The 12,994-nt window shown below is 36.7% G+C and overlaps 2 protein-coding genes across 2 annotated transcripts in view; one reads left to right on the top strand and one right to left on the bottom strand.

The window, feature by feature from the left end:
• Positions 1 to 2,332, bottom strand: part of LOC136822005 (uncharacterized) — a 59,870-nt gene extending 57,538 nt beyond the window's left edge. Inside the window, exon 1 of the mRNA XM_067078224.1 lies at positions 2,186 to 2,332. The gene's annotated coding sequence lies outside the window, so the exon portion shown is untranslated. The remainder of the gene's footprint in view (positions 1 to 2,185) is intronic.
• A 1,118-nt stretch (positions 2,333 to 3,450) lies between these two features.
• On the top strand, positions 3,451 to 8,877 carry LOC136822009 (ethylmalonyl-CoA decarboxylase-like). The gene is made up of 6 exons (XM_067078228.1): positions 3,451 to 4,038; positions 4,652 to 4,694; positions 5,392 to 5,564; positions 5,813 to 5,961; positions 7,546 to 7,624; positions 8,443 to 8,877. The coding sequence occupies exons 1-5, from the start codon at positions 3,775 to 3,777 to the stop codon at positions 7,619 to 7,621; spliced, it is 705 nt and encodes a 234-aa protein (XP_066934329.1). The 5' UTR covers positions 3,451 to 3,774; the 3' UTR covers positions 7,622 to 7,624; positions 8,443 to 8,877.
• The last annotated feature ends 4,117 nt before the right edge of the window (positions 8,878 to 12,994 follow it).

Here is a 12,994-nt window from a genome sequence, read left to right as displayed (position 1 = left end):
TTTTGCTAAATTTCGATCCCAAAACTTGATTTTTTAAAGCACTCGTAGAAGTTAAAATGATGGTCTTCTTTACCTTAAATCTGTAGTAACTTGACACCGCTACAGGCTTCGGCATAAGAAAAATTCACGTGTGATCATCGCACGCCTAGATTTTGATTTATAGTGGTCTAGGCGTGTATTTATTCAAATACTTAATTTTCATCGTTTATATTTTCAACTGTGTTACAATATCTCTAAGAGCTGGACACTCTCTTTCATTTTGAATATTTATCTTTAATTGCTAAAGGCTCCAAACTGTGATTACGAAGTGAACTTTTTTGAGAAAAAAGTAGAGTGAGAGAAACATTTCCCCAATTTTTTAAATCCTCACTTTATGAATGTTTCTTTTTATTTTAATCACAAGTCAGCATGATTCCTTTTATAAAAACAAAGCTGTTTACTTACTGAAAAGTCCCCACTTTGTGAATGTTTCTATTTATTTTACTCACAAATCAGCATGATTCTTTTATAAAAACCAAGTTGTATATAAAAAAAAACATTCTTAAAGGTTGAGTTGCAAGCAAGAATTAACAAAAACAATGCAGGGTTTAGTTTGAGATGAATAAAATTTAATTTCTAGAACAATGATCGGCGTGCATTTTACAGTAGAATATTAAAATATCACGTGCGATAAATCACACGCCTCAAAAACTGATTCACGAAAGTTTTCTAAACAAACAAACTAACCCTAACCCTAACGATGATGTACGAAAAAAAAATGCGGCCGGGTGCCGACGAAATAAATTTTCACCCGGCCGGTGGACCGGAAACAAAAAATTTTTTCAGGTTCGCCTTAGGGTCAGGATCAGTTAGGGTCAGGGTTGGATTTTGAGAGTCAAAATAGGGTTGGAAGAAGCATTGGTAGGTATAGGCCTCTAGGCCCTGGTAAGGATACCCCTAGGGTTGGGACAGATGTGCCAACTCTCACGCATTAGAGGTGATACTCACGCATTCCAACAATGTCTCACGCAATTTTTAAAAGTTTGATTTCTCACGCATTTTTGATATTTGAAAAATTTTCCCAGATTTTCTGATTTTCAAAAAAAAATTTCCTGAGTTTCCGATTTTCAGAAAAGCATTCCAGATTTCCAAATTTTTGGAAAAAGTTTTCCGATTTCCAATATCAGAAAATCGGAAAAATTGGACTAAGATTTCAGATTTTGCTTCAAAATTTTTATCTCATGCAAACCAAAATGAAGGGGGGGCGTACCAGTTTGTCGGTGTGTCGGTATTGACCTTTTTTGCGTTGGTATTTCAATGATGGTAACAAAAAATGTGTCGATAATCTTTCGGTGTTTGAGATGCAGTAATTTTTCTCAAAACGTTGAGGAAACGGTGCTAAAATCAAGGGTTATTTCTCAGAAGTCCCTCCCATGTGATATGTCATATTAGAATTTTGAAAAAATATCTACTTGGAAATACTGTTCATCTTTTGTTGACAGCTTATTTAAAGAAATGTCGGTGTCGGTATTTCGTAAAAACATGGCATGGACCAGGGGTTTAGGTACCCCCTAAGAAAATAGGTACCCCCTGAATTTTAGGTACCCCCAAACAACAGACGTTAGTAGGTACCCCCTGTGACATGAGTATATGTCAAGAAATGAAAAAAATTGTATATTTTTACAATTAAAAAGAATAATGATAGTTAGATAAAAGCAAGATAAAATATAGTTCCCAAGCCCCCAGACCTTACTGCATAAAAGTTAGATACCCCCAGAGATCATAGGTACCCCCTGAAAATGAAAAAAAATCCAGCCCCAGCCTTTTTCAGCAAGATTTTGGTTGTAGCCCCCCCCCCCTGCGGGCTGTGGGGCGGGGGGGTTCATGCCATGAAAAAATGTGTCGGTATTGCGATGATTTTGTGAAAAAAACTGTCGTTATTTCGGTGTCCAGGACCCTCGTACGCTCCCCCACAATGAACATCTCTCAAGTTGCTTGGCAGGTCTTGGTTGGGGTTGGGTAAATAAAACCCTGGTTTGTCAATATATACACTGTGAGTGGTCCTACTAAAATGAAAAAAAATCTTCAGCTATTAAGATCAGACGGAAAGGCGAAAAGGTCTATTATTATAGGGTGGTTGGGCGGCCTTTTATTTGATGGCGGCTGGCGGGCCTGAAAATTAAGGAATAAAATCATAGGTACTTACAGAATAAAATTTATAATTTGTCTACGTTCTTCTACCAGGAAAGCTTCTATGGTTACTACAGACTGTTCAAGTTTCTCTGTAGTCTGGTAATCTGGTAGTTTCTGGAGATTTTTGCTTTCGACTCCTGTCTGCCTGTGTGATGACTCGCTATGGGTATAGGCTGCACGCATCCCCTCTGATATGATTTGATATAGGGGATGCGTATCGTCTAAAATATTTCTGTCCCAACTTACCCCCGTCTTTTCTTTTTTCTTTTTTGATTATGCGTCATAGCAATACAATGACTTCTTTTTTTCTTTGTTCAATGAATGAAAATTGATAATTATGAAAACAACAGCACAATGACTTCATTTTTTTCTTTCTTTGATTGGATGTGACGAAATTATATAAATTTATGCAAATTTTGGTTACCCCAAATTTGAGGTAACTCTCGGACGAGAATTTCATACACGATACGCATCCCCTATAACAAAATAAATTATGGGGGTGCACGCAGCCTACTATGGGTATGGCACTGCACTGGCAGGCTGTCTACTGGCAGGCAGGGATAACTTCAAATTAGCCTATCATCTCGGAATATCAGCTAATTGGCCTAGAATAAGCAAATTAGCCTATTTCATACAGGCTAATTAGCCCATAATGAAGAAAAATTAGATTTTTGAGCCAAATACTAATAGTCGCATTCTATAAATCCTCAGATTAATCTGTAATCACTCAATTAATGTATATTCCAAATATTATCCCTTAATCAGCTCCAGAATAGGAGATATTCAATTTTTTCTAACTGCGCATGCCCTGAGCATGCGCAGTATAAAAACTTCGACATTTTTCGCGGAAAAATTTTTAAGATTTTTTATTTATTTTTTTTTGCACACGGTACAAGATCAGAAAATTAGCCTATTATCAGTTATTTAGCCTATCAGCTAGTTTTTTTAAAGTACATCTTTTCTGGGAGCTGAACACAAAAGATTTTTAAGTGGAGAATTTTCTTTGAAACATATAAGATTTGTTTTTAGTGAAAAAAAGATGCGACTATTAGTATTTGGCTCAAAAATCTAATATTTCTTCATTATGGGCTAATTAGCCTGTATGAAATAGGCTAATTTGCTTATTCTAGGCCAATTAGCTGATATTCCGAGATGATAGGCTAATTTGAAGTTATCCCTGCCTGACTGGTCTGTTTACACCTGTTTCTTTAAAGCCCTTTTTATACTTCAGGCACAACTCAACAACTCAACCGACCAGGAAAGAGAATAGTACGCTTATGGTGTAAGCATGTCTTTATTTCGTAAACAAAGATGGTAGATCAAACACTTTCGATTTCTTAAAAACTTTTAAGTTTTTCAAGATTTTCACAATATGAAATCATTATGCCACTTCAGTTATGGGAGAGTTATATTTACAAAGAGATTATGCTTTACAAAGAGATTATGCTTTTCGACGAGGTCAACAAAAGATGAATTTGTAAATTTTGTAAGAAAAGTTTTACCAAAAGAAAAGAAACTCAAGTTGGGAGTGTGAATTTAACTCAAAATGAACAAAATGGGACTGCAATTGTGTGTATTGAAAATGAGGCAAGTTTGAATGCTATGACTGGTAAAATGATGTTAGAACTTCATGAAGTAACGCAAGAGTTAAAACAATGGCGTCATGGAAAATTGGTTCTTTTGAAAGGAAAAAGTAAACAATTTTGTAGTGGTGGAGATTTGAAGAATTTTATGAATTATTTGAAAACACCTGAACTAGGTTATATGATGTCTTGTTTTATGCATTATACGATGAAAGATTTTTCAAAACTTCCAATGTCAACCATTGCCTTGATAGAAGGACAAACCTTGGGTGGTGGAGCAGAGGTTCAGTTATTTTTATTTAATTGATATTTTTTTGATTTGATCTACTACTACTGTGAAGTTCAAACTTGCAGTTTGTTTTTTATTCTATCTCGTAGAAAATTTGATCTGTTTGTTCTTTCTTGAATCTACTGATAAAAAAAATAAAATAGAAATTAGATATAATTTCAACCAGCAGAAAGATGGAAAGAAAAAATGTCTTGTCCATCTTGTACTGTACACTGTATATATATAGCAAAAATTGTCAAAGTAAATTTGCATACCTATACAACATATCGACTTTTTTTAACCTCCTAAAATTATGTTTAAAGGTTTTGTTTTTAAATAAAATTGACATCGTTTGCTTTACTCATCAATTTAACTATTTTAATTTACAAGCTTTTTGATATTGAATTGACACAGATGTGGAGCAAGATTCCGTCACAAAGGGAAAACGAAAAACATTACTTATATCGGCCCATATAACAATGGCAGACATTGTCCTGATATGAAACATGTGTCTGATATGGGCACACTTATGTAAAAATTTAAAATTAAAAAAAAGGAGAAAAAGTTAATTACAACCTTTAAACTAAGATGTCATTTATATTTACACATCCTTTTCATTTTATTATAGATAACAACAGCATGTGATTATCGATTGATGGAGAAGTCTGCATGTAAAGAATATAAATTTTACTAACGTGGTTGAACACTAGACTTGTGGTTCGTTTGATGTACTTTAGGTGTATAGCTTTTGTGTACAAAATCTTCATTTCGCAATTTTCGGCTCTTTTTCTCTAAGTTCTTATTTAAAAAAATTCGCAATTCGCGAAAGTCTACGCTCATGAAAAATTCTACGTAAAGAAGAACGCTAAAAAAGCTATAAAACGTCAAATGATGATAAATATGAAATTTCAAGTAATAAGCCATTAACTTCTTAAAAGTTAAGAACAACCGTTTTTATCCTTTTTATCTGATTTAACATTTGTCGATTTAAAGTCAGCTTTTTTTATTAATTAGAAGTTCTCATTTTTATCAAATTATCATCTAACCATTTGCGAAAATATAACTCGAACTTTCGAAACTTTCTGCTCATGAATTCTGTACGCCCAAGGTATTATTTTGACGTCGTTAATCGTCTCCAAACGTACAAGTATGAATAAACTTTGCTTGATTTTACGAGCGAACTTTTACCAAAAAGGTGATCTTATTAAAAATTTCGCGTAGGTTTCAATGACAAATTTTACATTTGGTGAATGAAAACGTGATTGAAATTAACCAAAAATCTAAATTCAATTTTTTTTGCTGTTCGACCTGCCCTACCCCGCCCTACAGTTACATTATTATAGTGTCGTATTACAATTTATTTTATAGCAATTGGTTTTGTTCAATCTAAACTTGGTATAACTCCTGGGTGGGGTGGTGCAACAAGGCTTTCTCAAATCGTTGGATCGAGAAATGCGATGGAATTATTACTCTCCGGAAGAAGGCTTTCACCAAACGATGCAATTCAGCTGCAACTCGTAGACAAAACATTTGATGGAAATGTAAATAAAAATTTTTCTCTTTCATATTATAAAATACAGGTTAAATATATGTTTTATGGGTAGCTCTCATAAAGCCTTGGCTGTTAATTCTAATTTCAGATTTTTTTCAAAGTGAAGATGTATCAACTTTTTAGATTTTGTCATTTTAACGGAATTTTCTAGATCTTTTTATACCTAATTTGAAGAATTTAATGTATGTATGGCAAGCAAAATTACAAATAGTTGTTTACGTTATTTTTATAATAAAGAGAGAAGACCAAGAAGACGCTGTAGATTTTGCAATACAATGGGTAGAAGAAAACGGTCTGCTCTCGTTGTCTCCTTCATTAACACAAGAAATTTGTAAATTGATGAAAGAGGGAAAACCAAATCAAGATAAATCATTCCAAAGCGAAAGGTTTGTCATCTTTACTTTCAGAGCCGGTGAAAACAGAGCAGGCGATAAGCTTGAGAGACTTCCGAATGTTTTTACTTCCCTAAAAAATCTCATGCTTTGGATTTTGAAATTCCTTAACCCTATTCGGCCTAGGGGGGGAGCTGTTTCAAGGTCATGGTAATAGCTTCTGAAATAATAGAGCTTTTGCCACTAAATTTTCTGTAAATTCCTAACTTTTATTTAGCTTAAAAATAAAAATAAATTGACACCTAAAAATTGAGCACCTTGAGCATAATGACATTTCTGACAGTAAGGTATCACAAAAACTGACATTTTTCCAATACAAATTTATTTTTTATGTCAAATATAGCGTTTAAACTGTAATTTATTGAATATTTAGAATAAAATAAGCATTTTAAACTCAGGCAACCTTTTTTCTAAAGCCTTTATTAGAATACAATAGCTATTTATAAGAACAAAGGAAATTTTCGGTTTTTTTTTTTACTTTGGGCAGATGAGTGACGTCATCAAAAAAATCTATTTTCAAAAGTTACCTTATGTGACAAGGATCTTGTGTGCCAAAAAAACCCACTAGATCAAAAGTTGAGGGGTGGTACAGGAAAAGCCCCCCTCCCTCCTAGTTTTGAACCGCCCCAAAAGCCTAGTATGAATAGGGTTAAACATTCTAACAGTGTTTGTCCTCGTAATGTTCTGATTAGTCTGAATCGAAGACCTCTACAAAACCACTGGTAGTACAATTCCCACAGCTTCTGGTGAGAATCAGTTGTGCCTAATTCGTAGCGGAGAGAGTTCAATTTCAAAGACATCACGTAATACACCCCTGTCTCGGTGATCCGGTAAAGTTTTAAAAACCCACCTGGCGGGTGGCTCTGGCGGGTGGCTTTGAAAATAAATAAAGTTCACCAGGCTTCAACTTTAGATATCAAAATCTCTCTGGGGTGAGGAATTTTAACTCGGCTTTCATCGTGTTGGGGAAAAATCTTTCATTTTAAAGCATTGCCCAGTTTGTTTTTCACTGATATGTAATACAAATTTCGATTATCAACGGGTTGCTCTAATTGATGCGATTTTTGACTGGGGTATGACAAGAAATTTACAAATTTTGGCCGTGGTAGAGAATTTCAATGAATTTTGACCGGGTCACTCATCGTCATTCCACTGGGGCTTTAAAATTAGGCCAATTTTGGCAGTTTTTTTTCACCAGGCTATCCACCGGGGTGGATCTTACCGTGTCACCAATACAGGGGTGTTTTCATGTCTGAGGCTAGACTTTCCAACCCCTCGCGTAGGTAAAAACTATCTTATATACGATATACGGCTAAGAGTGGCAAATTTCACGTCAAGAGTCAATCCTTACAGTAGATCATCACTAAGAGAAATAACAACAAAAAATATTCTTTACGGATAGATGGACAGTATAGAACTAACTATTCCCATTGAAGAATTATATTCTGGTTTTCATGTTATTAGATGCTGTTTTAGAGCTTTAGAGCTAGCCTGATGGATAGATGTGCAAAATTAAACTGAAGAAGTACCAACAGTATCAACTCATTCTAATTTTTGTTTATTTCTTTAATTTAACAGAGAACTTTTCGGACGTGTTTGGCAAGGCAACGAACATCTATCAGCATTATCTAAGAAGATAAAACATCGAAAATAAATTGTAAATTTTGAATATATTATATCATTTCATTTTTTTAAAGAATTAATTTTTTTCTATATGATGTTACACATCATTAATTTTTTAGTTTTGCTCCTACTGAAGATCGAAAAATTAAGGCCTTGAAATTAATCTTGTCTGGTATATCTTATGCTCTTTTATTTCTTGAATGATATCGTTTTCCAAATTTTTGAAAACATAGTAATTTCCATGAGCATTAGTATCATCCATCAAATAGGCTTTATGTGCTGAACGATGCTGGTTAAGAACAAAAGAACAAGAATATTTACTATACACTAAAAAGAAGAAACTTATATTTTGAAATTTATACTTTGGGCTTCAAAATCAGAAATAAAGCGAATTGCTAAGGATCCATCCCCTTTAGAACGGCCAAAAAATTAAGCGAGTTAGCCGCGGATACCTAGCCCTGAAACTGAGCATGAACCGGCTAAGAAACCAAAAATGTTCGCCATTGTTAGACATTAAAAGGTGTACTGATTTATAGTATTTGAATACCAAATTTGAGGTATTTTGGACATAAAATGAAATAAAAAGGCAACATTTTTGAAGTTACTACTGCTACGCTAGGTATTTTTGGCTCCAAACCCATTGATTTACTATTTCAATACTATGTAGCCGACCAACCCACTAAGCTTCCATTAATGATTTAGCTGTCCACTTCGTATCAGTTTGAATCGTATAATTTTATATACATTTATATACATAACATATACATTAATTATTTCAACTTCTTGTAAGAAGAACCAATATACTTTTGGAGATCAAGAAATTAATAAATGTGCCATTTTTTATTTTTTTAGTTTTCCGTGCAATTTACGTGACTCAATGGAGAGACCGTTCGATAACTTCTGAAGCATCAGAAGTCGATAGATGTCGATTGGAGCGCTTATATCGGAGGCATATATACATTAGACTCCCAGATCTTTGACATGTTATTTGGTTTCATTTTGAAATTTTACTCACAGTAAAAGTTGTATATTCTTGCAATTTCTGATTATTTTGTATACCGAGTCCAGATCGTTTTGAAAAAGTTTAATACTATCTTGGCTAGACCAATCTTTCATCAGCCTTGCCGGAAAATGAAGACAAGAAAGTACTGAGTGGTAAATACCCTTGCGGATATCTGAATTATAATCAGAAACAGGAGGGGACCAAATACTGAGCCTTGGTGAACCCCAAGAATACTTCTGCAATAATTAATTTTCAGAAAAGTTAATCAGCAACGCTTGGATAAGATTAAATTAAAGATTCAGTCAACATGGTACGGGCAATCAACATGGTATGGGGAACATAAATTGGCTCGATGTTTTCACCCTAATTTTGGATTTATTTAAAAATCTGTCATCCGCCAAATTAAATTCTCACCAAAATTAGCTTTTTCCCTGATCCGCCAAATTAAATTCCCGCCGAACGAAAAAACATTTTCATTCAGCCACCCGCCAAATATTTGTGTGAAGAATTTTTCGCGAAGGAATGACCCTCCAGGGGATTAAGGCGGGGTCAAAATGCTTGCATCGTTAAAAATCATTCTCAGAAGCTCATTTTGGGCTCAAACAAAGCGTATGGACTAAGTAGAATAGGATTCAGTCTAGGCAGATGTTTTTTCATTTTGAAATTTTGCGTAATTCGCAAAAATCCTCAATTTTGCGCTATTTTGATGACGTCATAAAAATTGAAATCCCAATAACTTTTGATACAATTATCAAAATAATTTCAAATCTAGACCAAAGATGCATATTATTAATGTTTTCAGAATTAAATAAAAAAAATTATAAAATTTGATGACGTCATCACTTTTAAGGCAAAAAACTAAAATCCTTAAAAAATGCTGACGTCATCAAGATTTTGAAATTTTTTGAAGATCTTTTGAAAATTTGCATTGAAATGCATCTTTGGTGAAAGTTTGAAATTATTTTGATGATTCTATCAAAAGTTATTTGAATTTCAATTTTTATGACGTCATCAAAATAGCGCAAAATTGAGGATTTTTGCGAATTACGCAAAATTTCAAAATGAAAAAACATCTGCCTAAACTGAATCTTATTCTAATTAGTTATTCGCTTCGTTTGAGCCCAAAACGAGCTTTCTGGAAATGATTTGTAACCTTGCAAGAATTTTGACCTCCACGAACCCGCCTTATTCCCGTGGAGTTAAAATAGGAAAAATATCTCGGAAATCACGCCACTATACTCAACTCCAAAAACGACTCCATACTTCGGAATAACCTCGTTTTTTTTTTCGTAACTCGGGAATATTCCTATACACGTTTTTTTTTATAAGGAACCTTAACTTTGCTCTGACTGGAGTTCCTTATTTTTACAGAGAATTTCAGTCTCAAAGTTCCTTATCGAGTCCCCGGGGGGGGGGTACTAGGGCAAGATGGGTTACGGGGATGCTCCGCTGGTTAGGGTACCTTTTTTAACCTCCACGAGTCCCAGGTAGGGTGGCAAAAACACCAAATAGAAAAATCAGTCCCTCGTAGGGTGCCTATTTTTGGAAAATTTGGAGAAAAAGTAGAAAATTTGAGAACATTTTGGAATTTCAGTCCCATTCAGGGTGACTCTTTTTGCAAATTTCGAGTCCCACGTAGGGTCCATTTTTCGAACCTCAGCGGAGCACCCCCGTCGGTCGACAAGGGTAGTACCCCCCCTCCCCCCCCCCCCCCCCCGGGTATCGAGTTCCTTACTACATACATAGGAAATTTTGAACTTTTTGCCCCTTGAAAGATCAAAATTTGGTCAAATTAGTCCCAATAAGGTACATTATTTTCAAATCCACTTATTCTCAGCCTGAGAAGTTCCTTAACAATTCCTTATTTTTTGAACCATTTTCAGCCTCGAGTTCCTTATAAACGTGTTCCTTATAAAAAAAAAACGTGTAGCTATGTGTGGGGAATTCCGTGTTTGCTGTATGTTCAAGCATTTTCGGAACGTAATATACTAGAGAAATTAAATACAAGTCGGTATTGAAAAATATAAAATATACTATATACCGGAGCCTGTCCCGGCATGGATCTTTTCGATTTAAATAAAATTCTACTAGAATTATGGATTGTGTATAAGAAAGGAAAAAAAAAATTAAACTTCATCTTGAGGGAGTCGTACTCTACCTCTCGATCCACGGATGCATCTCACTGTAGATCTAACGAGCGAGAAGCATATGATAGTTCTAATGCTGTTAGTAACTTTTGAGAAAGTTTCATGTCTTTTGTCTGCTATCATTTCAGCTAGACGCTTGTAAAATAACGTACATTCACGTCCCATCGCCCCATTTGCCGCAAAAACAAGCGGAGAAAAAGTCCCATTTTCGGCTTGCAAAATACGTTCACCATATTGTCTCTTCTTTTCGCGTTCATTGGATGATAAGCAGTTCTCAATTTTTGAATTGGTGTACCTTCGAGCAAACGGGTTGAAAACCCTCACATCAAAAAATGCTCTTTGGCCAGCAGTCCAAAAACTGAGAGCGCTTATATCCAGTCTCGCCTCGCGTGAGACATTTGCATGTCTTGGTAGATCTTCGTTATTAAGTTCGTTTAATAGGGGTTCAGTTCTTACATCTACGCACACTTCTCTTAGCAATTTGGACGTAATGTCTCTAATTTCATTGTGTCTCAAAGACACGAATCCTCCCTTCTTGCACGAGAGCGCGTGTGCTAGATCGAACGATGATCCGCACGCGCAAGTTGATGGTAGTCGGTCGAGAGGCCAGTTGTATCGAATTCTGATGGCATCCCAAAACTCTTGGTCAGCTCGAAACCTTGTTCATTCAAAGGGATGGATGTCAGCCAATTTGAAACACCTTTTTGATTGAGCGTCTCCATCGTTCGTTTGGTGTTGATGTCGGCTGTCTCCAAGAAAGCTCGTAGCTTTTCCTGGTGACGTTGCTGCCGTTCGTTGTGAAGACGAGACTTGGATTTCGCTTCGGGTGCACCGTCATTTGTTTGAAGGATTTGATTCTGCAGTGCCACGGTTGCACTCATCGAGTCTCTGTGATCGTGGCTCGATTCTTCGGCGTAGATTTTCAGTCCCATTCCGCCGAGACGTGGAGGTAAGGAAAGCATTATTCTTTCCTGGTCGTTGATGATGCGTCCACCAGTTAGTGATGGAATCAGTCGGTGCCGCACAGCTTCGTCGACTCTTTTCAGCTCGTCATTGATCGTTGGGATGGTGCGTAGGAAGTACGTCAGCTTATGTTGGTAGCTGCTGACGTAGGCTGAGTAGGCTGCTTGTGGATAGGTTGCTGCGATTTCAGCAAGAAGATTAATCTCCTGGGTCCATTCGTCGATCTTTTGGTTGATGTACTGACTTTTGTTTTCATCCGTACCAATCACCGCCCCGAGGTGCCGTTCACCATCGGATGTTATTTTGATCTCGGTGCCAGCAAACTTTTCCTGTGCTTGTTCGAGTTGGTCGGGTTTAACAATCAGCCAAGATTTTGTTGGTTGTGGATAATAACCGTAGGATGGACCGATCTCGAGGAGATGATCCCACCATTTCTTCAGTGCGTCCAAGGACCCAGCTGCTGTGATATCGTCGGCGAAGGCGACCATTCGGTTGTGGTTGTTGCCTATACCAATGAGGAGGATGTTAAGCATCGGTGTAACACCCAGAGCGTAGATAGCCATACCGAGTGGATCTCCTTGAGTGGTTCCTTCTTGGGATTTGATTTCTAGACCTCCAACGACGAAAAGTCTAGCTGGGCTGGAGTAGCAGTTCGTAACATATGTTGCGATTTCGGGACAGATATACTTGATATTGTGGATCAGGGCTTCTCGATTGATGTTGTTGAAGGCGTTGGCTGCGTCGACAAGGATGACAGCGTCTGTTCTTTCGTTGGTATACATCCGTCTCATGGCGTGGATTGCACCCTCGCTCCCGGAACTTCGTCCGCACATTTGCGCGTCCGATGAACCACGTACAACGTCTTCAGAGAATGCGGCCATCACAACTTTCCCCATGATTCGTCGGAGGACTTCTCCAACACCTATCGGTCTAAGTCCAGGGTTCTTGTTGAGAGGTACAAGACGTGAAGCAAAAAGTGGTGCTAACGTTGAATCCTTCACATCGATGGAGCATATCTTTCTGATGAGCGCTGCAACTGATTTTCGGAGGTCTGTACCCGTGTCTCCGTAGTCTCTTGATACGAGGACTCGTCTCCATCCGTCCGCATCCAAGCCCGAGGGTCCAGAACCACCACGAGTGATCTTTGCAGCTTCGTACACCATCTTGTCGTCAATGACGTCAAATATTACATTTTCGACGGTTTGAAGTGGACCTTGCAATTTGACGTCTTCTTCAGCTTTACGTCCTTCTGGATGTTTGACTTTTAGTAGATCTTTCGTTTGATCATTCA

The sequence above is a fragment of the Clytia hemisphaerica genome, unplaced genomic scaffold (genome assembly GCF_902728285.1).
Source record: "Clytia hemisphaerica strain Z4C2 unplaced genomic scaffold, Clytia hemisphaerica genome assembly, whole genome shotgun sequence".
Lineage (NCBI taxonomy): Eukaryota > Metazoa > Cnidaria > Hydrozoa > Leptothecata > Clytiidae > Clytia > Clytia hemisphaerica.
Note: the sequence above shows the minus strand (reverse complement) of the source record. Positions and strands in the feature narration are given on the sequence as shown.

Bases quoted from the DNA above. Each gene is read 5' to 3' on its own strand.
- LOC136822009 (XM_067078228.1), top strand. From the start codon at position 3,775: ATGACTGGTAAAATGATGTTAGAACTTCATGAAGTAACGCAAGAGTTA. The intron at 4,695-5,391 runs GTAAAGAATATA...TTTATTTTATAG, and splicing joins ATTGATGGAGAAGTCTGCAT to CAATTGGTTTTGTTCAATCT. The intron at 5,565-5,812 runs GTAAATAAAAAT...TTTATAATAAAG, and splicing joins ACAAAACATTTGATGGAAAT to AGAGAAGACCAAGAAGACGC.